Below are 24770 nucleotides of genomic sequence, written 5' to 3'. Positions count from 1 at the left end.
ATTGATGTGTAACAGTCTGTCCTAAACTGTTAAGAAGAAGCAGTGAGTCTCAGCCTGAAAATAAACCCTATTCAAGGGACCAGCTAGGTGGGACATTATTAATGGGAAATGTAGTAGAAAGGAAGCCTCCGCCTGTTCCAGTGAGCGGCATGTAGGAGGCACCCGGAAGTAAGTGGGAGGGACGGATGGATGAGTGAGTGAGACGCGGGCAGGGTCGTTCAGGAGCATGCGAGCCCGCTGACTCATGACGGCCCCACTGCCACAGCCGCCCGCCGGCCCGGTGGGGAGCCACTCATCGTGCTGACAGAGAAGGTGCCTCGTGCTGCAAGGCGCCAGGTCCGCTTCCTTTCCTCGCGTCCCTCCTGGGGTCCTCAGCACACCTGTCAGCTGGGCTCTCTCGCCATCCTCACCCCACAAAGCGTCAGGCTCCGGAATGCTCACCGGGCTGCTCTCCTCCCAGACTGCTTCATGCTTCCTCTACTTCAGGTCTGTGCTCAGACATCAACTTGTTCTCAAAAGCCCTGCTTTTCCTGCTGGAAACCAGCTTCCTTGCTTTCCACTGCATTTCCGCCCTGCTTTCACTGGACACGGCCCCCCTGACACGCCTTACGATGTGCGTCACGGGTGTTTACGTGCATCCTCTCTCCCTCCACAAATCCGTCAGCTCTGCGGGGCCTGGAACAAAACAGGCACTCACAGCTGTCAAATAAATAAATGACAGGCGAATGGTAAAGAGCTACACAACAGTAAGTTGTCGGGGATTCTCGTTTCCGCACTTGCCAGCCCTGAGGATTTTGCAAGTCGATTTAAAGTCAAGAGTGGCAAGCGGCATGTTGAAAGTGGCCCGGTTCTGGGGGAGGAGCGGTTCTAATTGTGTGTGGCATCTCACAGTCCTCAGATGTGGAGAAGGGGACCTCCTCTTAGCAGCAAACATACTTATATATAAGTATGCTTAAAGCATGTATAGTCTAACCAGTTGATCTTAAAATAAGCAAGGGAAGTCTCTCCTCTCAGAAACAGATTTTAGTTCTAAAAGTACTTCACCAGTTTGACCAGGATACATTGTTTTACATGCAATCTCAGTCAGGGCTGGTCTTTAGTGGAACTGTCTTCTGTGCCGTCCGTGGGGCAGGATCCAGGGCGATGGTCTGGCTGCTTGGCTCGACCTGGAAGTGACGTGATGTGACACGGTCCTGACACTGGGCTCCGGGTCACTGAGACACAGGCACGTGGAGCACCCAGATGCCTCAGCGCTTCTGTGTCCCTCCTGACCCTCACTCTTCCTCAGTGCCTCTCCTCTTACCTACACGTGGCCAGGAGGGTGGGAGGGGCCTTCCAGAGCACAGGACACAGGCTCGGGGAAGGCCTGGATTCCACACTCTTGAAAGGGCAGCTGGAGACATCTGTGGGCACAATTTCTTCTAAGCGAACTTTAAATGGGTCATGACCTCCCCTCCCTGTGACCCCACGATGCCCCGTGCTGCTCCCCTCTCAGCCCTCATCCCAGCCCTGTTGGCATTATTTACTTATTTGCCTGAGTCCTCTACCCCCAACCAGATCCTTGAAGGCAGCCCCCCAAGTTGGTCTTTGAATCCAGCATTTAGTGCAGAGGTTCAGGGTGGACAGAGAGGGTCAGCAGGGAGGCCATTTCCCCGCTGCGCACACAGCTGCACTGACCAAACTCTTCTTCTCCACAGACTGGAAACCAACACATTTATCAGCCTGTCGGCAAACCAGGTAAGTGAAGAAATGGATTGTGTGTCAGGAAGTTTATATTATTTGGAGGGAGCAGGTTTCAAATGTATATAGTTTCTTATCTTTGGAATAAATACCTCATGATTTTTTAACACTTTTCCCTGTACAAACCATAACAACCATGATGTTTACCAAATTCCATCTGTGATTAGAATATTGGGGCACAGAATTTATTGCTGTAATACATCAAAAATGCCCCCAGAGGAGCCCTCTCCAAGATCAGTGTCTGTTATAGTAACACAAGTCCATGCTTGGTGCTGGTCTGGGGCTGTTTACTTTCTCTTAATGGGGCTCATTCTCTTAACAGATCCCGCAGCCCCACCAAAGAAGCCCCCGCGCCCCGGGGCCCCCAGCCACCTGAGTGGCCTCGCCAGTCTCAGCAGCCCCGGCGACAGTTACAATGAAGGTGTCAAGGTGAGCGTCCTCTGTAGAGCCCTTTCCCTGTGGCATGAAGTGGATTTTGTCAGGGCTGAGGGTGGGACTGCCGAGGGATCTTGGCATCAGCGGGGTCTGGCCTGAGCCCCTCTGAGGGTCAGGAACAAGCTTTACAGGAAAATTCTTCTCTACTTTGCTCTCACATGATGAATTCTAGGGCCTCAGTCAGACCCCAACCTACTATATACATCTTCCTCTTGTCAGGCAGGGTGTTTCTCTGGAATACAGTGCTGGGATAGCTTCTGGTTTTAAAAATGAATTAAACCAGGATGCCTGGGGAGAGGGAGACCTTCGGTAGGCTCACTGTCCCCAGATTTGTCAGTGTGGCTTAGTGGAAAACGGCCATCACTTCCACCTAGGGCCAGAGTCACATAAAAGTGGCATGCAACGTCCAAGTGGTATGCTGTCTGGGGCCGGCCCTCACATGAGGAAGCACGTGGCTCAGGTGCAGGCGACTGGAGCTTCTCCTTGGCTTGGGGCACTTCAGTGACACTGCCCTGGGCGGGTGTGAGCAGGGCCAGCGGGGCCCCTGACCCACCTAGGTCCCCACCAAGTGTACTGGTCACTGGGGCACCTTGGGAGCGGCTGCCCTCTGTCACGCCCGTTCCAGGTAAGGGGCTCTCCACTTCCCATTGGACGTCAGTTACTCTCAGAATGAGTCCTGGCTCTCAATTCTGATGCACTTTGTTTTTTACATTTTAATGTCTCTAAAATCAGGATGGTGTGTTGGTTTAACTGGCAGTGTATTTTTTCTTTCTTAGAGGCACATGAAAAAGGTGCGTATTAATCGTGGTGGTGCTTAGAATCAGTAACTGTGAGACCAGCTAAGACAAACTGTTCACTAATAACCGTTGTATGTCGAGGGCCTGCCCTGTGCCAGTCGCTGTGACAGAACCTGCCCCGTATATTTTAAATCCTCACATTGGTCTCAGAGGATTGATGGTGGTACTGTTACTCCCACTTCTCACCTGAGATGGCCAAGGGTCACAGATGTTAAAGGGCATTTTCTAGGTTATGGCCTCCCCTAGCTGAGCCAGCATTTAGCTGTGGGCCCGGCTGTCTAGATGTTTCTGGTCCAAGGCTCCCTTCCAAAGCCGATGGGTAAATTCCTGCATTGAAGTGGGCATAGGGCCATCTCAGAGTCAGGCAGTCTTAGACGAGGACTGCCATCTCCGGGCACCAGCCCAGCGTACGGCGATCGTGGAGCGAGCGGGCTGGCACTGGTGAGACCAGCCTGTAGCCTGCAGGCTGAAGCACAGGGGCCAGGGGCCAGGGCGCCAGCTCCTGGGAATGAGTGCGGGTCCTGTGGCGGGGCCCGTTCTCCAGGCCCAGGGTGCCCCCCGGCAGCTCCCCCAGCACACACAGGGTGCCCTCTGGGTGGGCGCGGTAGTGTTTTGACATGAGTCAGAAAGGGAGGAGGGAGGAACTAAGTTAATGGGCTTTTTTCATTTTTATAAGCCACAAGATCAAACTTTAAACATGGCTTGTATTACAATGAAAAGCCAACTTAGAAGTAGATCGGATACCAGTTTAGAATTGTGAACATTCATTTTTTACAGTTAGAATGACATAAATAAATATAATTGTGATATACCATAATATAGGGTATTAAGCAGATAGAAATCTTAGTAGAAGTAGTATATAAGATGTGTTAAGGAAAGATATTTTAGTAATTAAAAAGTATGAGGTATATGTCTCTGTGTTTGGTAGAGGTTATCAAATCCAGCCAAAAGAACTAGACTGTTAATACAGAAATACTTACCTTTAGCTTGGTATAGCCACGGTGATTTATCCCACGACATTCAGCCAGAAACCAGCCTGTTTTTCCTTGGTGACTGTGCGTGTTGTTCTGAATTACCTGAGTCTTTCCGCACCCTCCTGAGTGGCTGCTGTTGGCTGCCTCCATACCAGGTGGTGACTTACCGTATTGACAAAGGGTCTCCGAGTCATCAAGCTCCAGAAGATAGGAAAAGAGGAACAAATGTCTCTCCAAAGCCATTTCACTCGGAGAGTGTCACTGTGACTGTCCCTGGAAGCACCGTGGCAGGGTTCTCAGGACAAGAGCTGGGTAAAGGGTCAGTAAAAGAGCAGAGGCTTTCAACAGGCCGGGACCCTTGACCTCCTGGAGTCTGGAGTTGTAGGTCTTCCTGTTGGGCTGTGCCTGTGCCCGTCGTCAGGGAGCCCCTGCCCTTTACGTTGACCTAGTCTGAACCGGCATATCGTGCCGTGCTGAACCAGGACTGCACCTGGCTCTCAGTGCTGCAAGTCAAATCTAGGGACTTCATCTCTTGGAAATGATGAGGAGGCTGCAAATGACCTCCCTCTTTCTAGTGCACAGGAGAAACAAATTTCCAAGGCCTCAAGATTTCAGATTCTGCTAAGCTTACATACCAAAAGGGATACTTTCTTCAGAAAATTTTAAGGAGAGGAAAAGATGGCCACAGTTCTCCCAATCGGTTTTCCCTTTTCAGTTATATTGGAATAGCCTTGGTTTAAACAACAGAGAAAAAAAACACTGAATAAAACTTGTAAGTTTAAAGGAAGCTAACCCTAAAAACTGGTTCAAGAGAAGGGGTTTTTTTAGTTTGTTTTGTTTTTTAAAATAAGCTCCTATTGTTTTAAACACAGTTACAAGCCAGGATCTTTATGGTGGCACTCTGGCTAATGACAAGCCTGCATCCCTAAGTGCTGGGCCTGGAAGCCAGGGACGCAGGCAGCAGGTCTCTCCTGAGCCACTCGGGAGTCCGGTGGGCGGCCTCCGGTGGTGACAAGCATATATACGCCTTCTTTCTTTTTGAAGACCTATACAGCTGCCAGATTGTCACTCTTGGGCTTTGCATGTCATTTTCCTCATGTATTTCATGAACACAAGCATGGTGCATGTCAGGCATCTTCACTGAGAGTCTGGGCACCCTGACTGGGTGGCCCTGCAGCTACACTTCGGTGGCCAGCCAACTGAGAACTGATGGGCAGCTTTGAACCGCTCTCCTTTTTGTTCTGCTCATGTGTTTTTATGGGGGTTTTGTCTGCTGCCTTTATTAATATTGTTTTTCTTTTTTCCCTTTCTCTGATAAATTTCTTTAACTTTTCCTCACCTTCTGCTCAACAATAGCCATGGAGGGTAAGCACATTGTGTCTGTGTGTCTGTCTAGCTCTTTATCACTCCCAGCACTCTGCATGTGACTCGGGACCAAAAATTGGGAAGCCTGGGGGAGGGTGCTCTTGCCGGCTTCCTCGCCAGAACCAGCATTGACGTTGGCCAGAGGGAGGTGTGACTGTCTTGCTGTGGTGGAACTGTTCTTGTCCCTTCCCGTCTCACCCCCGACATGGAACACCCAGGTTGCAGGTTCCTTGGGCAGAGTCAGCCTGAGGGGTCAAGAATAGGCGCTTAGCATCTTAGAGGGAGCCCTGGCAGCAGATTCATGAATGAGTATGGTCTGTGCTGCTGTGTGGTCTTCTTAAGACGTGCACACACTGTTCTTGTTTGCTAGCGTAGCCAACTGGGATTGTGATGCTGCTGGAGACTTTCTGCAGGCCTTGTGTGCTTCCCTCAGTGCTCAGATCATCCTGGGTTACATTTGCCGGTGTCTCGGTGCCGGCCTGTGGGGAGCTGGGGCCCCGCCACCAGGAAGCGCGGTGCAGGGCCCCTGATGGCACTTCAGCAGTGTTATGCAACAAACGGTGTCCGCCTACAAAGACCCGCATTTGTCAGCTTTCTGTAATCCTAAAAGGAGCGCAGTCCCATACAGTGATTTGAAGGCAGCTAAGCTGAGCCATACAATTTTTCGCTGCATTATTCAAACTAAGTGGAAACTTTTGGAGTCTTGACATAGAACACTTAGCCCCTTAAGCCAGCTTTCTCTAATAGTGTCAGAAGGATATAAAATATGTGGGTTCTTTCTCTTGGTGGATGATTCTGGGGGGACATGGAATCACTTCTTTAAAAGAATCTGGGGCTTCTAGTATAATGTGTATGATTCCATCTCATTTCCTCTAACTGAGCTCAAAGTTAGAAAAAATTACTGCCTCATTGATTTGTCATTTGGATGAATTACTGTCATCCTCAAACTGAACAATAGCCTGTGTAGACAAGAAAATCAATTGTGTGATCTGCTTTGATCTCTCTTAAAGTCTCTTTCTAAGCTCGCTGCAGTGCTGGGCCGCCATCTGCTGGGGAATAGAAAGGTAACTGGCTTCTGTGTTGGCAGCTGCAGCCCCAGGAAATCAGCCCCCCTCCCACTGCCAACCTGGACCGCTCCAATGACAGGGTGTACGAGAACGTGACCGGCCTGGTAAAAGCTGTCATCGAAATGTCCAGCAAGATCCAGCCAGCCCCGCCGGAGGAGTACGTCCCCATGGTGAAGGTAAAGCGCAGCCCCGCACCTGCAGAGAAGGCTCCCGTTAGCGGGGAAGCTGTGTTGCCCGCAGTCAGGCCCGATGCTTCAGCAGCCGTGCTCAGAGTCCCCCCTGTGGCCACATCAGGCCAGAACCATGATCAGGGGACTTGCTGCTCCTGACCCTGACTCCAGGCTGGGCATGTCCCGGAGCAGCAGAGGTTTAGTGATTCTGGCTCACACACAGCCTGGGGTGAAGACAGCAAACGGCAAGAGAGTGCTTGCTGTTTGACGCTGTCCGTGCAGACAGCAGCGTCTCGCAGACGGCCTTGTGAGGCCGGTGGTGAGCTCAGCGGGACAGGCCGGGCGCGGTCCACCAGGTCAGACGCTGCACTCTGAGCGAGGGGCAGCAGCAGACAGGCCTGCCGCAGGTCACCTGTCCTGCTTTTCTTCAGCTGAGGGGTGGGTTCATGGGGCTCACTGAAGAATTTGAATAAGGGTAGAAAGACAGAAATGAAAATATCATGCCACCAGACTGACCCTCCCAAGCTGTGTTTGTGGAACGGTGTCCTGGCAGACAGCAGGGTGCTGTGAGACCAGAGGCGAGGGTCAGGGTCAGGCTGGCAGTGGCCCCTGCTGATTGTGCCCTGGCTGCACAGGAGCCTGGAGGTGTGCGGCGTGCCAGGGCGCTCGGACTGCTTTAAGCCAGCGTATCTGAAACATACTTGAACATGCTTTTTTGAAATTGTGGTAAAATACATAGAGCATTAGATTTACCATCCTGACCACTTTCACTGCTGAACTACAGCTCAGGGGCATTAAGTACATACACACTGTTACGCAGTGAATCTTCAGAGCCCTCCGCCTTACAAAACTGAAACCCGGTCCATTAAACAACTCCTGGCCCCCAGCCCACTCCTTTCTGTCTCTATGAACTTGACTGCCCCCCAGGCACCTTAAGGAAGTGGGATCATGCAGTATCTGTCTGTTGAGCATAATGTCCTTAAGGTCCATCCATGTCGTACCTGTGTTGAGAGCCTCCTCCTCTTTAAGGCTGAATATTCCATTGTATGGATGGGCCGCATTTTGAGTATTCAGAGATCTGGATCTTTGGGGGAAATTGCCTGATAACTGACAGGATTGGGCTGAGGAAGAAAAACACAGAAACCTTCCTTAAAGTGGTGAAGAGGAAACGCGCACAAGTTGTGGCTCTGCCCGGAGCTCCTCGTGTGCACTCACGCTGGGTGTGGTCTTGTCTGCTAGGAAGTCGGCTTGGCCCTGAGGACGTTACTAGCCACTGTGGACGAGACCATTCCCGCCCTGCCAGCCAGCACTCACCGAGAGGTAGGCCTCGGCTCCCTTCCTGCCTGGTCAGGGCGGGGGTGGGGGGACAGCCCCGGGGCAGGTCCCTGGTCCATCCTGAGTGCAGTTTGACGCTGAGGCTGGTGTCAGCACCTTGCCCGACCAGCCAAGGCAGCTCTGCCTGCTCTCCGGGGTGTGACCCCCTGGCCGCTGCTGACAGGCCCAGCCCCAGGTCGAGGGCGCCCGGGCATGCAGCTGCCTGCCGGGACTTAAGAGGCAGTGTGGAGCGGCACTGACGGGGGTCAGATCCTTTGGGCCACTGCAGGGTGACCATGTGGATGAGCGCGAGTACCGCGCTAGTGCCGGCAATGTGAGCCTCTGGCACCTCCACTAGTCGGGGCTGGAACAAGGCCACCTGCCCTCCTGCCTTGGATTCTTCTGGAAAAACCAGAGTTCACAAGCTGGTGGCCCAAAGTGGTAACACAAAACTTTTACATTAATACATGTGTTTTGAAGTATTTTTGAGGTATTAGAGTTTATCCAAAATACTGTCTCCCAGCAACAATCAGTATTTTTGCACCTTTGGCCATTTGTGTTCTAACAAATGAGAGGACCTGCCTGCTCTGCTCTCAAGAGGCTGCACGCTCACGGCTGCCCCTGGACTCCAGGGCCTGTGCCCGGCCCTTCCTCCACCACCTCCCCCCCCGATGCCACTTGCTGTCTGTAGAGGGACATGGTCTGTCCTTCAGCACAACAGGCAGGATTCTCGTTTGCTTTGCTTTTTAATGATTTTTAAAGACTAGGACAGAGACTTCCCTAGGACCTTGACCCAGTTCCCCACCTTCCACTTTCACAGCAGGTGCGTTCTCATTCTCCCTCCCGGGCCATCCGTACCCACGTTCCCTTTGGCCGGTGGAAAGCAGTGTGTGTGCACCACACCCTCCTGCCCTCTAGTGCTTCCTGAGGTCCCGCTCACATCCTAGGAGCTGAGCGCTGCGTCAGTGTGCTCTTCCAGTCCACGGGTCCTGTGGGAGTGACCAGCGTCCCGGGCACGCTTTCCCACTAGTGCAGGACCACGAAGGTGACGTCACATGTCGTGTCTGTCCGTCTCTTTTCCTCTGGAGCATTTCCCGGCACTCATTGTCTGACACAGCTGCGGGGCGTTCTGTAACGGCTGCGGTTCGCTCCTGGTCCGACCGGGCTGCCCGTCTAGAGTGGTGTCGCATCTCTCCCAGAGCAGCTCTGCCTCCGAGGCACGTCGTGGGCAAGTGATGGAGGCTCATGTTAACAGACCGATCATAGCCCGTCAGTGGTCCCGTTGTAAATGGCATCAGTGCACCTCCACAAAACCACTTAAATCATTTTGGAAAATGCCTCTGACTGCCTGTAAAGTATAACTTTATATTCCTAGCTAATAGGGGATTAGCTAGTTTACCTACTTTATTGGGACTTTAATTGGTGTTTCACAATGAGCAAGAATTCTGCTAGAAAGTGGAGAAGTTCCATATACCAGGGGAAAGGAAGTGGTACCCTAACAAATGAATATTTTGACAGGACCATTTCTAAATTCCTACTTACGGTGATAAAGCCTGAAGTAATCTCTTTATCCACCCTGATTCTTCTACACAAAGATTGCTCCCTTCTATGTGCATATATATTTTTAATTTTTTTTTTTAAAGAAGAGGAGCCTTACTGTGATCCTGCTGACCCCTCCACACGTGCTGGGCCAGCTCCTCCTGGGCTCCAGGCATCCCTAATCTCGCTGCTGGAAGTGTTCTTGGGTCTCCAAAGGCTGTGCCCCCCTAGTCTTGCCCTCAGTGAGATGCCCCCACTTGGCTTCAGGGCCTTCCTCTCTCATGGCTCTGGCCGACACCCTCTTCTGGTTTTTCTGTGTGCCCTGAGTGTGACCTTCCCAAGCTGCTACCCACTGTGTTTTACAGGACGCTTGTTTTCCTTGCCATTTCTCCCCTGCTTGCTTCTACAGCTCCAAATATTTGCTGCCTTCCAACTGTGCTTTAGAGGGACCTCTGGCCACCAGCCGTCTGTTGGCTGTCATTCTGCTATTCCCGGCTTGCTTCCACAGGCACAGGGACTGCCCCGCACTTGCTGACCCTGCCCCCAGGAGCCCCCTTCTCTCACACACAAGTCTGCACACCTGCTCACTCACCTTCCAGGGCTCATCCAGCCTCCGGTGGGGCCTTGCTCCTCCATCCTCACTGCGTCATACCCCCTCCCTGAATCAGCACAGCAGCCTCTCAGCTGCTGTCTCTGACTCTGGCCTCTCCGCTCCTCCCCATTCAGCCTCCACACTGCCACCATAGCCATCTTTCTAGAACACCTCTCTAGATCATGTAATTCCTGTTCCTCAAAATTTCTTGGACCTCTCCATTATCATTAGGGCAAAGGTTGACTTGGTAGGGCACATGAGGCCCCTCAGAGTTGAAGCCAGCTTGCTTTTACAGTCTAGGCCAAATTCAGGTGAGTTCTCCTCTGTCAAGTCTTTCTGACCATCTCAGAATGGATGAATTGCTCTCTTCTCTGGCTGTTTCTATTGTGTAAGTCACTCCAGAGTGTTACAGGAGGTTCCATGCATGCCCCCTCCACACTGGACTGAGCATGAACCCGTCTGTCCATGCTGTGTCCACACCACCAAGGGCCTTGTACATCTCAAGCACTCAGGAAATGTTAAAAGAACAAACGGTGAATCCTTATTGGCTGAACAAACAGATAAGCACCCCTAAGACGAGCCTTCTAATCCTGTAGGGTGACAGTCATGTTCTGCAGCTGCTTCCAGCACTGCTGCCCCACTTCCAACCCCTGTTCAGTTTGGAAGAGTCTAGAGTTTACATCAGAGTGGGGTGAGTGTCTCGTGCCATCCTTTGTGTAGCAGAGGCGTGTCTGAGGCATAGGTGGTATAGTGGAAAGAGCGCTAGACTGGAAGTCAAGACCCAGATTTTTGTCTTAAACTGGAAACTAGCTGCCTGGGTGACTTAGAAAATCACTTACGTCCTCAGCTAGCCACTCTGATGTGAGGGGCTCTCACCTGGATGACCTCTGAGGTTCTGTCACATTCTGTGATTCAGTTAAGAAACAGAGAAAAGCCCTGCCAGTCACCGAGGTCGGTGACGTCTAAGTAACAGCCACAGAATGGAGGGCACAGTGTCACCGAGGCTGTCCGTGGAAGCAACAGAGGGGTGCTGACGCTGTCTTGGCTGACTTTCTAGAGGGAACATTGGTTTTACATCCTGTTGTCTTTCAGGAAGATTTGTTTACGGGGAAGAAAGTTTCTTCCCCTGGAGGCTCCTGGGAAGGTACATGGAAACTCTGCGGAGCTCGTTGAAAAGCAGCTCGCCTGACCTGTCTCTTGTCCTTCCAGATTGAGATGGCCCAGAAGCTGTTGAACTCCGACCTAGGTGAGCTCATCAACAAGATGAAGCTGGCCCAGCAGTATGTCATGACCAGCCTGCAGCAGGAGTACAAGAAGCAGATGCTGACCGCCGCTCACGCCCTGGCCGTGGACGCCAAGAACTTACTGGACGTCATCGACCAGGCAAGACTGAAAGTGCTCGGGCAGCCGCGGCCGCACTGAGCCTGCCTGCGGAGCCCTCCCCCACCCCCCGCTGAGGAGGTCCTACGGCACCCCAGCCGCCAGGAGCCCGCCGTCCTCGGTCGCCAGCACTTAGGGCACCAGCTCTTTTGACTGACAGCTGGTGGAGACTCATCTTTCTCACATAAGTTTAACCACATTTTGATTTGAGTCTGATTTTTGCTTTGCCTTGCTTTTTGAATCATGGTCTTCAGAAAAGTTCAGGATCCAAAACGTGGCACTTTTCCAAGAATGGAAATTGTACGTGGGGAAGCTTGTAAGAATCATGAAGAACAGATTATGTTCACATTAGGGTATGTTTTTGTGGAAATGGCCAAGGCAGCGACCCCGCTGGTCCTGAACCAGCCTGGCTGCAGTGGGGAGAACGGGCGAGGCGGAGTCCTGGGGAGCCCGTGGGGCTCAGGGTCCTTTTTCTGCCGCAGAATCATTATCCAGACTGGAATTTTTGTTGTTGAAACACTCTTCAGTTGCAATATGCTAATACCACTTTACAAAGAAAGAATATAAAAGCTGTATTTTGAAGACATGAGTCATTTCAGAAGAACAGCAGCCTGTCTTCCCCGCCTCCACTTCCATGTGGATATGTGGAGCATTTTGGTTGGAAACTAGCTGTAGAACAACACTAGAAACCTTTCGTCTTTTTCACCAGAATAATGTGCCAGTTTTTTGTAACTATGTTATTTCTCTTGGAAGCTGAAATGCTTTGTACGAGAGCACCTCCAGACTGCACTGAGGAGACGTTCTGGAACCATCCCCATTTTCCATTTTTATATAATTTATAAAGAAAGATTAAAGCCATGTTGACTGTTTTACAGCCACTGGAGTTAACTAACCCTTCATTGTGTCTGTCTTCCCAGGAGAGAATTAAACAAAGCAGAGAGATTTGGTTTTCTTCTGATGTCCGGTTATACCATCCATTCTGTTAAATAATTTTGAAAAGTATACCCTCCCTTTAGTTTGTTGGGGGATATAAATTATTCTCAGGAAGAATATAATGAACTGTACAGTTACTTTGGCCTATTAAAAAGGTGTTACCAGTAAAATTCTTGGTGTATTATTCTTTCTCTTGGTTCTAGTCCTTCAAACCATTTAAAACTTTTTCAGGCAACTTATCAGATAAAACATAAAGGAAGGTACTTAATAATTATTTCTTTTCTTTCTTTGTCTTTTAGACAAGTTGCACCAGCACCCCAAGGATATTGTGGCCTGGCATAAGTTAACCTTTTGGTTCTGTCTTGTTAAATGCAGAAGTTGAGACAGAACTTCATCTATGAAAGCACTCCCTTCACAGTCTTCATGATGTCACAGTATTGATGTCGTCAATCATTTCAGCCCAAGAAAACTGTGCCTACAAAGTAGCCTTGTTAAGGGAGTGGTTAGACCACTCTAATCTTGTCAGAATCTCCGAGCTACAGAGCTGGAGCAAACAGAACCTGCAGCCCTGGGGACTCAGAAGGAGAGCAGCTGGGAGCAGGGTTGAGCAGCAGAGGGTTGACGGGATGTTCCAGATAATTACATATTCTCGTGTGCATAAACCAGTTTCTCCTGCGGCTGCGTGGCAGTCACTGTGTCTGAACAAAAGTCAAGGCCATCCTCTCTCTCATCTCTGTGTTCATTCTTTGGTCTCATGGATGTTAGCTCCTCATCTTTTCGATGGCGGTGAGATGAAATAAGCTGAGACGGTATGAATGGCAACGGGCTCCACGGGCTTGGCTATCAGGCTGCCTGGGCGCTTCGAGATGCTTTGCAGCATCCCTGGTCTCCACCATGAGAAGTCAGTCATGCTCCTCTCCCAGCTGTGACAACAGAGCAGTCCCAGACTTTGCCCAGTATCCTGAGGGAGGGGGACCAAATCACCCTGAGTTGAGAAAACCTGCTTTGGAGTGACAACCTCAACTGGTACCTGAAATTAATGCCCTTTGCCTCCTTACCTGACCTTTCCTCTAGTACAGAGAGTTGCAGGTGAGTGTCACGTCTCCTAAGTAGGTGGAAAAAAACTACATTTGGGATGAGAACGCATGGAGACGGCTAATGGCGGTGGCGCATCAACTTGTGAGTCGTGGACAGGTGAGCTGCCCAGCAGGGGCCGCGGCCCAGGGTGTGCTTGCTCAGCAGGCCGAGCGCCCCACAAAGGGCCTCTAGGCGACTGGGCTTTACTGTCCCACAGCTAAGACCTGCCTGGGGAGGCAGACCACCACTGCAGCTTCGCACACTCGGGTGGTGTGGGAGAAGCAGGAAGCGAATCTGAGCCTGTTCACGGCATTGCCCTCCATCTCTCAGACTGAGTACTTTCAATTGGACTTTATTTAATTAAAGAGTAATTTAAATAAAAGGCACATAAACATAGAGCTTACAGAATTTTTCACAAAGGAATACACTTGTAACTGAGATTCAGAAACAGAATAGTGCCAGCACCCCCAAAACATGTCTCCCCATCACTGCTCCAGAAGGGTGGCAACCCCAATTTATCTTTTGTCAACTATATTAATATCTAACTGACATAAAGAACCCACTGAAAGAACAGTTGGGTGACTTCGTGTGCCTACCTGCAGTTCTTGGGGAGTGCGGTCGGTTGAGCGCCCCACCGGCAGCAGGGCGTCCGCACCCAGCTTGGTCCCCACTCTCATCCCTGGCACCGCAGGGTCTGAAACCAGATTGCCCCCAGAGCTGCAGTCTCACGCTCCTGGATGTATGACTCTCACTTGGCGGGAGTTTGGGCTGCCCACGCTGACGCGTGTATCGGTCCACTATGCTTATTCCTGATGGTTTTCCGTGGGATTGACTAACAGCCACTTTCCCGGCTCACCTGTTGATGACTGTGGGTCACTGGAGTTGTTTCCACTGTTTGTACTAATGAAGTAACTGTGGGAATTTATGTGCAAATAACACATTTCCATTTCTCGTGGGCAAACAGCTAAGAGTGAGGGACTTAGGACCGTACGTGTATGTCTAAAGTTTGCCAAGCCATTTCCCACAGTGGTTACACCATTGCTACTCCGAGCAGCAGTGTGTCAACCTCCCCACGGCTTCACATTCTCACCCGGGCTTGGTATCATCAGTCTGGTGTCACTCTAGACATCTTGGCAGGTACGTGTCCCAGCTCGTTTGATTTGTGTCTCGGTGTCCCCTCACTCGGTGAGCATCTTTCCTGTACTTACTGGCCGCGGATCTTTTTTATGAAGAGCTCAAACCGTCTGCCCCTCTTCAAAGCGGGCTGCTGACCACTGCATTACTGAGTGGTAGGACTTCCTTCCACCTCCTTGTTGTTAGTCTTGCCAGACACTTGTTTTCTGTGTATTTCCCCCCATTCTGGGAGTGCTTATTTTCTTAACTGTACTCAGTGTATCCTGATCTGAAAAGCTGGCAGAGGGATTGTTGTGGTTGGAATTTCATTGAATCTATCCATCAGTTTGGGGAATACAGACATCTAAAAACACTGAGTCTTGAGAAACATGAACTTAATGTCTTTTTCTTTAGATCTTTCATTTCACTACTGCCTTGCTGTTGTCAGTGTGAGCAAAGTCCTTACGCCTCCTTTGTCAGCTGTGTTCCTGAGTATCTTACGGTCTTGGTGACATCGCTTAACCTCATTTTCCATTTGTTGGCTGCGAATCAGTGGGAATGCAGGTGTTGATACTGGCCTGATATCTGCAGCTTTGCTGAGCTCACTTAGTCCTCCTCAATTCGTCTACACACACAGTCACATCAGTTGTGAATAAAGCCAGTTTCGAGCCTTTCTTACTGCTGGGCATGCTGCCACTCCTTGCCGTGTCGGCCCGCCTGGGACTGCAGGGAGGTGGTGGTCAGGCACCCTTGCCGCTCCTCTGATTGCTGAGGGCGAGCTGCTCTTCTCTCACCAGCTACTGGTGGATAGGTGTTCCCCACGAGGTGGAGGACTCACACCTCGGAGACAGCGTGGATTTGGTTCCAGACCACCACAATAAGGCGAGTCCAAAGAACTTTCTGGTTTCCCAGGGCATATAAAAATTACATTTACACTATACTGTGGTCTCTTAAGTGTGCAAGATACTTGGCTGCTAAAAAATGCTCACCGTTGCCTGAGCTTTCAGTGAGTCTCCGTCTTTTGCCCATGGAGGGCCCTGCCGGTGTGGACGGCTGCTGACTGATGGGGGTGGTGCTGCTGAAGGTTGGGGTGGCTGCAGCCATTTGAACAGTCACGTTTGCCACACCTACTGACTCTTTCATGAACAATTTTGCTATAACGTGAGATTGACAGCATTTTAAAATGGGAGTCAGCCTCGCAGACCCTGCTGCTGCTGCTTCAGCTGAGCTTATGGAATATTCTAGATCATTCTGAGCTTGGAGAGCTCAGAAGTCCATTTCCAGAGGCCCCACTCCACAGATGCCTCTGTCTGTGAGGAAGGGCCCCCAGGGCCCCCAGGCGGACACCTCCAGCTGGACCAGGACACGAGCCCCCAGGGGCCCAGACATCAGGGGTGTTGGCTCTCGGGGTCTCTGAACCGAGGGAGGGCATGAAGTGTGGCTGTGGGAGGGGTGCCCTGGACCAGGCCCCTTGTATCTTCGGCGTAAGCCACAGAACAGCGTGGCCTTACGGGAGACCCTCACAGAGCGCAGCAGCGGCAGTGGTAAGAAACATTAGATGCCAGCAACGCCCTCTTCTCTCCCTCTACCGCTCTCAGGACTCAGCCTGGTTGGCAGAGCGTGAGGTGGAAAGAGGAAGCCCTGTCAGAGCTGAAACACTGCTGTTAAAGAAGGCGATTCTGTGAAAGCTGACCCAAGTGTTTTCTGGGACTAGCACATTTTTCAAGATACACTGGATAAAACCCAGATAAAATTTCCGCACGATCTCTTGCACAGTGACTGGGCACTAATCAATGAGGTAGTTAAAACCCATGTTTAAATCATTTTGAAAAATGGTCTAATCTTGATCAATTATTGTTTTTTTCATCTTATTTCATCTTATCTAATGCTTCATATTTCCTGCCCAGCAGCAGAGAGTAATTATGACATGTAAGCTGCCAGAGGGATTGCTTAAGCGGTGTATACCTTTCTCCTTTAAATTCATAGGGAAATCTGAAGTAGAATTATTTCTGATTTTTAAACTTGGTTTTCATTTAATTAATCTCACAAGCCAAGACACACATCAGTATTCTATGCACACATTTAAATTACAAATTTCAATTTACCAAAGGAATACCATGCCTTCTATCATACCCCTTGCTTCATGAGTAATTTACCACTCTAGGTACATGTTACGTTGTGTTATTATAAATCAAACAATGTTAGCATATGTGTTTATTTTCTTGCTCTTGTAACATATTATAAAATAGATACATTCATTGTGTTAGATCTTTATCAAGTTTATTTTGACTACTTTTTGTAATCTTTTGTATAAAATGTATTCCTTAATTTGAATCTCTGTGGATTCTATAGTATTCCTGGAAATGGGTATCAGCATTTGAATTGTAAAATGAAATCACCTTCTGGCAGAAAGTGTGTCTGTCTGGCTGTTAGGTTTCACAAGGAGGACCAGCCAGGCAAATCAGATTATTAGGCCGTATTCTCCCTTAAATTGAATAAACCAAATTTTCAGCCCTAAGAGTTTGGCAAAAATTTATTTAAAGAAGAGATGAAAACTTTAATTTTTAAAACATTTTATTGGCAAAGATATAAAGGAATTAGCAATATTTTTATGTCCCCCAGGACTTTGAATATATTGGGTCAAACTTGGTGCCTCAAAGAGAATAACAGCAGTCTCAGAAAAGCGTATTTTCATTTTGGCTCTACAAATTCATTTGCTGTTAAATGTCAATTTTAAAACCAGTTTGCCAGTTTTCTTTTTTTTAGCACCCAGGATTCCGAATCGGTCAGCTTCTGCCGTATAGCAGCATTTAACGATTTCACTGAACGTCGGGGGCTCCCTGGAGGCCGGCTCACTCGGGGGGCCAGGCAAAGGCTGCAGCTGCCCAGGGGAGATTTCCGCTCCATGAGCTGGTGGGCAGTGCGGAGGGGGCCAAGCCGCACAGCCACGCTAATGCCCCTTAGGGCAGCTCTGCTAACATCCACCCGGCCTAAGCACTCAGATGTTTGAGCCTAGCACCTGTGCAGTCCCCCGAAATAAACGCCTTGCATGGGAGCAGGCGAGGGAGCAGTGACTTGTGGACGCTCATCTATGCGGACACCCCTTTCCTACAGACACCCAGACTCCACTGGGGTCATAAAACAGCCTTTGGAAGCCGGTGATTTCCAGTGCACATCTCCCTGCCTGCCTCCTTCCCTTCTTTTGTCCAGAGGTCTTTTACTTTCTTCACACCTATCAAGCCATGAGTCCCCAGGGAATGGGCTCCAGCAGCTCAGGCTCCCCGCCATTTTTCTTGCAAAGGGTGCCTCTCTGGGCGGAGCAGGCCGGAGCTTCAGTGGAACCCAAGGACCTTTCTCTTTGGCTTCCTTCTGTTTCTAATCACTTTACTTCACATGCCTCAGGAAGCTCTCTCTGCTCTCAGGGTGCTTGGTATGCTCAATCTGCACATTAATTCTCTTTGCACGAATTTTACCTTTTCCTTGTTTCTTTATCACAATGCCAGACGCAGCTGGGTGACACTGCGGGCTCCTCCAGCTTTGCCCTGGTGACATCTGTGAGCCATTCCTTTTCGAATGGCCCATTGCCTGATGCCTGATGCCTCTCCTTTCTTGTAGATTCACATGTATATGGCCAAAGATAACCCCATGTTTTCTCAGAGGTCTAGAGAACATACCATGGGGGCCTCTCCTCTCTCCCTTTGTGATGGTCACTTTGGCAGATTTACAAGGCGGTTCTGGCTGAAAGGGCCAGAGCTTGTCTTTCTTCACCCGGAAGGCTGAGCTAATTCAGTTGACGGCTGTCAATCCCCCACACTGTTGGGAGGAGGTCACTCTGATTTCTGGCACGTAACTTGGAAGGGGCGCAAAGGACTGCGTCCTACATCTGTAGCACAATTTCCTTCTGTCCCACCTACTGTTCGTGTGAGCATAGCTCTCAGCACCGGTGTCTACAGAAGTGAGAATAGAATCGAAAAACCTGGTCTCAGTCCCACCACAAGTCCTTCCTGGAATAACAGAAATATCTGTGAAATAACAGAAAAAGGAAGCCCCATTCTTTTCTTTAAGAGATGTGTTTCCAACAAAATTGAACTTTTCATGGCTAATAACTATTATCTCAAACTTGTAATATATTTGTGTTCAGATCAGTTGTGAACCTACAGTTATAATGATTATAAATGTAGGAGAATCATTTAAAGCCTTGTAGGAAATAAAGCAAATTAGAAAATTGCAATTAATACATACTTTTTTGTTGCAGAGAAGTATGTAGACCGTTCAGTAAGACTTTCAAATGTAAAAATACTACCTTAGGATAAATACCTGTGGAAGAATTTAGAGAAATGTGAGGTCTGTGGGTAACAGGAAGATGCCAAGTATCTAAATGTTAAAAGAAGAGGTTGATCATGTACAATTCTTAATGGATCATGTTAGATATCAAACCGATATGGCGTTTATATTCCATCTGGTTACGTTTTAAAAAGTGATATGACAGTTTTGTTTCGAGGTGTCAATATTTACAATATGCCAGAAATTGTATTCCTTGTAACTATTTAAACTTACGAAATATTTTAACTGTCAACTTAATGTGTGAGGGGGATAAAAACTGTTTAAGGTTATTTTAGGGAGTATGGGAACAACACGGGAGCTTGCAGACGCCAAATGCACGGGGGAGCCTGGCAGTCAGAAGGAGGCAAGAGGCCGCCCGTAGAGACCCCCGTGGGATGGTCCCAGCGAGCCTGCCGGGAGGGGGCTGGGGTCGGGGTTCAGACCGAGCGGCTCCGGGTTGTGGCCGTGGCGCCCCTGCTCCAGGTCCCTGTCCGCAGCGTGAGGGTGGCACCCCGAGGCCCGCGTGAATCCGGGCGAAGTGCGGGGCTGCGAGCGGGGCCGGGCTCGGGGAGACATGGGCAGCGCAACCCAGCGGGGGACACGCCTCGTTACCAGGGGCCGGGGCCCTGCTCGGTTCTCCCTGGACGGAAGCAGAGCAGGGGGACCCTTCCCCCCCCGACATGAAGGCCCTGCGGGCGGTGTGCAGCCGCCCCTACTGCGCGCCAGGCCGACCCGAATTCCCCAGCTGTCTCGTGATTTCTCTCTACTTCATAAAAAATCCAAACGGGGCGCACTTAGGGTGTATTTTGATGAACAAAAGTTCTTAATTTGGTGAAATCCGATTTTTCATATTTTCCTTTATGGTAGTGTTCTTCCATCTCGTTTTAGCAACCTTCCCCTGCGTCAAGGTCAGGGAAACCATCTCCTGTGTCGTCTGGCGCAGGTTTGTTGTTTGCCCCCCACAGTCCGCCCACACCAGCCAAAGCTGGGGGCGCCGTGTTCCCTGGGCGACCCCCGGGTGCCTGGCCCGTGTATCACGCAGCCCCCTCCTGAACCCAGCGCCGCCCTCCGGCCTCCGCCTCCTCCCCCGTGGTCCTCGCCCGCTGAGAGGGCCCCGCCGTCCTGCTCGGTCCCCGCGGCGCCAGCGCGGTGAGTCCTGGCCCCCCGGCGGAACGAGGCCCACCACCCAGTTCTTCTCTCCCAAGAGGGAATTGGCTATTTTTGCTCTTTGCGTTTCCACATAAATTGTAAAATAAATTTGTAAAGTCCCCCCACCCCACCGCACAACCATTAACACCGAAAACCTACTGGGATTGCATTGTATCTATGGGCCAGTTTGGGAACAAGTGACATCTTTACATTATTGAGTCATAGTCCAGGAACATGCAATCTCCCTCCATTTATTTAGGTCTTATTACATTTCTCAGTAACGTTTTCTAGATTCCTGTTTAGAGGTTTTACACATCTTCAATTAGATTTATTCCTCAATTTTTGATGTTTAACAGTGTTTAAATTCCATTTTTGATTGTCACTAGTACATAGAACTATGGCTAATTTTAGAATATTGATCTTATAGCCAAACACTTTACTAAATGATAGTTTATCCAAAGGTTTATGTTCGAGGATAAGAATGGCAGTGTAAAAGAGGTGTGGAGGGTCAAAAATGACTGCTTGTCCATGTCATCATATGCTTTATCACTTAGGTAAAGAGTGTAATGTTCACTACACGATAAAGAGCCTTTATTGACGTCTTTTGACCCCAGGAAATGCACATTGCACACACCATACCACATCCACATCGTCCCCAAGAACTTTGGGGAACATGCACGCAGATGAGTTTGTAACTCTTGACATCGGTGTGAACAAGGCTTCTCAGCATTCAGCACTTGCTCTGAGGGTGGTTTTCACACTGTGCTCCAGAAACTTGGGCTGTCCTCGGCTTGGGACAAAGGGAGGCCAGGAGACCCGCACTTGGTGGGTGAGACCTTCAGTCCTTTGAAGAGCTGGATGCCAAGGCAAATGTAAGGGGTGTTAAGCAAGTATGCCAGATGGGAAGGTGGTGATGAGCACCCGTGTGAAGTGCTGCAGCTTGAGAAGAAGAGGTTCATAGAACTGAAAGGCCGTTCTCAGTCTGGAGAAGAGGAAGGTGCAGCCTGTGGTGAGACACGCTCACCGGCTGCAGACCGGGACCTGCAGGGGCCAGGCCGTCAGCCCAGCAGAGGGCGGGAGTGACCAGGGGCGCTGTCACCAGGCGGTCACCGCCACGGCCTTTCTGGCTGCCCAGTCCAGGCTCTTTGGGAGCGGGATGCTGCTGAGCGCGGGTGGCCGGGGCGTGGATGGCTCTGGTCCCACTGCCAGGCCTTTCTCCTCTTCCTCAGCCCGGGGAGGGATGGCGAGGCTGTGTCGTTGGGGCTGCTTCTGTTACCTCCACGGGTAAAGGTGGCAGTCATGAGACGACAAACCCGAGCGCCACTGTCCGGAGTCCAAGAGGCTGCGTGGCCCTCTGGGTTGCCATGTGGAAAGACGGTGCCGAATGTCGTCTTACTCCTCGAACCACTCAGCTGCTGACTCAGTTTCTCCAGGGGCACCTGGCTCATGGGTTTCAGCCTTGTTTTCACATTGCCGACAGCTCACTTACTGCGGAAAGTTCTCTGAGGCAGCCCAAGTGTGAATGTAAGGAAGTCAATGACAGATGAAGGTAGGCCGCCCCAGTGCTTCTGGGCATTCTTTACTGACAGTCCCTGCTGGTGGGCATGGAACTGTCCACGCCAGCAGGGGGGGTATAACAGGAACCGTGGCAGGCACAGGAGTCCTGGCCGAGCAACAGCCCTCAGGGGCGGATGGGAGGGTGACCCGGTGAGTCCTCTCTGAGGGCAGTGCCCTTGGTTACGGAGGTTAGATCCCTGCCCCTCTCCCGAGGGCGACTTCAAATGTCCTGTGAACTGCTTTTAGAGACGTAAGCCTGGGAGCTGACTTCTCCAAGAAGGGAAGAGACTTTCTTGCAAGGTGTTGGTATTAATCTAATAATTCTGTCTTGGAGTGTGTGTGGGGGGTGGTTCTAGCATACTAGAGTATGTATGCTTTTAAATTCACCTTTTTACTTTGCGATAATTGTAGATTCACATGCAGAGTAAGAAATAATATGGAGAAGTCCTGGGCACACTCTATGCAGTTGTCCCTGGGTGATGCCTTGCAGAACTGTAGTCCAGTGTCACAGCCAGGGAATCGACCCAGCTGGAGTCAAGATACAGGGCTTTTCGGCCACCACGAGGCCCCTCAGGCTGCTCTCCAAAGCCACTTCGTCTTCCCGCCCATCCATACCCTTTGAGCCCTGGAAACCACTTATTTGTTCTTCCTTTCTATAATTTTGTCTTTTCAAGAACAGCGTATACACGGAATCATAAAAATAAATACACAACCTTTTGCAGTTGGCCTTTTTTCACTCTGCCTGATTTGCTTGAGATTCATCCGAGCGGTCATGTATAACAGTCGTTTGCCCCTTTGACTGCTAAAGAGTGTGTCACGGTGTGGATGGATCACAATTTGTTCAAACCACTGACCCATTGAAAGACATTCGGGTTGTTTCCAATTTGGGGTTATACAAATGAAGCTGCTAAAAATACTCATGTATACACGTTTATGTGTAAACATGGACTATCATTTCTCTGGCAGAAACGCCCAGGGGTAGGACTGCAGCGCCTGTGGTGGTTGTATGTTTAGTTTTTGGAGAGACTGCGAAACGATTTTCCCTAGAGACTGTACCATCAGGCATCCCCACCAGCAGAGTCGGCATTTCCCCCCATTTCTCCCCAGCCCCTCAGCGTTGCTGTTGGCCCTCTTTTTTGTGGCTGTCCCGACAGGCGGGTGCTGCTACCTCGTGTGGTCTGGCTTCGCATTTTGCTAGTGATCGGCAGGTGGAGCATCTTCCCGTGGGTCTGTCCCCGCTGGGATCTCCCCTTTGGCGAACTGTCTCCATGTCTTTTGCCCACGGTCTGAGTGGAGTGTTGGCTTTTTCACTCCGCTCTTGAATTTTCAGAGTTCTTTATATATTCTAGTCCCCTGTGCTTTGTCAGATGTGCAGTGTTCACCTACGGTCTGCCGCTCTACAGCTTGTCTGTTTACCCTTTAAATTGGTCCTTACACAGGGCAATAGCTTTAAGTTTGATGAAGTCCAGTGGATCCATTTTTCCTTTTCAGGGTTGTGCTTTTAATGTCAAGTCTAAGAACCGTTTGTCCAGCCCTGGGTCCCAAATATGTTCTTTCTCTTTTTTAAGTTTTATGCTTACATGTAAATCTGTTATCCATTTTGAGTTAATTTTTCATTGTCTTCCCGTTAACAATATCTTGGCCATTGTTCCCTTATTACACAGAGAAAGAATACATCCCAGCACAAATAGGGTATTTACTGGAGGCAGCCCCCTCCTGCACTCCTGTGTTCCCGTAAATGACACCCGTGGCCCAGTGGGGTCAACGGCCCCCTGCAGTAGGGCGAGGAGTCTTGGTTATTTGCATATTCAGGTTCTTGACTTAACCTTTGTTGTGTACACGAAATGAGGAAGTGATTTACATATTAAAACTAAGTGGTTTCCATTTAATGTCGGGTTCAGTGGGTAAAAGAAATTGCGTTGTATTTTGTCCCTGCTAAGATAGAAGTATTTGTCAACTCACAACCATACTCTTGAGTTTTTAATTCAGAAAACAGCCAATTTTCTTCTTTATTAAAGTATCATTGATATACATTGAATATAGTTGGTTTCAAATATACAGCACAGTGGTTCAACAGTTACCCATATTATTAAATCCTCACCCCTTCTAGTTCAAGTTGTTAGAGAATCATCCAACTCAACTCTCAGGGCTGTACCACCGACTGTGACAGACATACTGTGATTGTGAATTATTGTGCCCCTTAATCCCCCTTTCCCTCCCCCTCCTGCCCCTCCCCCTTGGTAACCACTAGTCCCTTCTCCGTGCCTATGAGTCTACTGCTGTTTTGAAAAACAGCCAACATTTTTATTCAAAGAATCTTAAGGTATTAGAGCTAGAAGGTATCGGAGAAAGGTTTCCCACGTTTCCATGGAACCTGAAGGCCCTTGGGATAAACAGGGTTCCCAGGCCCAGTAGGTGTGGGACAGGTTGCATCGGCTCTGTTCCCCTCCTTCCTTTTTGTAGAATCACCATTCTTAAAACTGTTAAAGGCTCTGAGAAGGCTTGCCGTCAATGAATCTGTTTAGTGTTAACTCAGTGTTTCCCAATTTATTTTGCCTCCTAAACCCTCTTTTATCATGTTTAGAACATGTTTGTGGAACCACTGGTTTCTTCACGTCCACATTTCAGTCTTGAAGAAACGGAGGGCTCCCAGAGCTGAGAGCTTTGTGGGCCGCACCGCCCCAGAGCTGCTGTGGGCTTCGCCCTGATTGCCCTCTGCCTGTACTGAGGGTCGTTGCTCTGGCTCGGGCGCACCGGTGTGCAAACCGACGGCTGGTCGCAGCCGTGCTGGCCTGTGAGAGCGCAGGGACCCCCAAGGCCCAAGGCCCAAGGGATGAATTGCACGGTGGGGTTTTGCTGGGGGAGGGCCCCTGTAGACCCGAGAGCCCGCCCTCGGCGGGCCACCCGGCTCGGACGCAGCTGCGAGGAGCCTGGGCTTGCGTGGACCTGCTAATTTCGGGAGAGGGCCAAGGCAGAGGGGCCCAGGGCTTGCTTTGGGGGACGGCGGCCCTGTGGGCCATGCTGGGGAGCAGAGGGCACAGAGCAGGTAGGGAGGAGGGGAGAGAAGACGAGCCTGGCGGGACGCGTGGGGCTAGCGCTCTAGGGGCCAGGGGCTGCAGAAAGGGGCGCGATTCCTCCACGCAGGCGGGGGCGGGTGGGCCTCGGGGAGGCTGGCCGCGCGGGCAGCCCGGCGCTCCACCAGCAGGGGGCGGCGCTGGCCAGGCGCGACCGAGCCGACCTTCGCG

At 50.3% G+C, this 24770-nt stretch overlaps 1 protein-coding gene across 15 annotated transcripts in view; it reads left to right on the top strand.

Annotated features, from left to right (window-relative positions):
* Window positions 1-12476, top strand: part of PTK2 (protein tyrosine kinase 2) — a 294240-nt gene extending 281764 nt beyond the window's left edge. For all 15 annotated transcript variants that reach the window (XM_057497658.1, XM_057497652.1, XM_057497654.1 and 12 more), the window contains 5 exons: window positions 1698-1737; window positions 2063-2169; window positions 6399-6554; window positions 7788-7868; window positions 11203-12476. In XM_057497658.1, the coding sequence (XP_057353641.1) occupies window positions 1698-1737; window positions 2063-2169; window positions 6399-6554; window positions 7788-7868; window positions 11203-11415 (597 nt within the window). In that variant the 3' untranslated portion in view covers window positions 11416-12476. The remainder of the gene's footprint in view (window positions 1-1697; window positions 1738-2062; window positions 2170-6398; window positions 6555-7787; window positions 7869-11202) is intronic.
* The last annotated feature ends 12294 nt before the right edge of the window (window positions 12477-24770 follow it).

The sequence above is a fragment of the Manis pentadactyla genome, chromosome 3 (genome assembly GCF_030020395.1).
Source record: "Manis pentadactyla isolate mManPen7 chromosome 3, mManPen7.hap1, whole genome shotgun sequence".
In the NCBI taxonomy this organism is placed as follows: Eukaryota; Metazoa; Chordata; class Mammalia; order Pholidota; family Manidae; genus Manis; species Manis pentadactyla.
The sequence above is the reverse complement of the archived record's forward strand: the minus strand, read 5'-3'. Positions and strand labels throughout refer to the sequence as shown.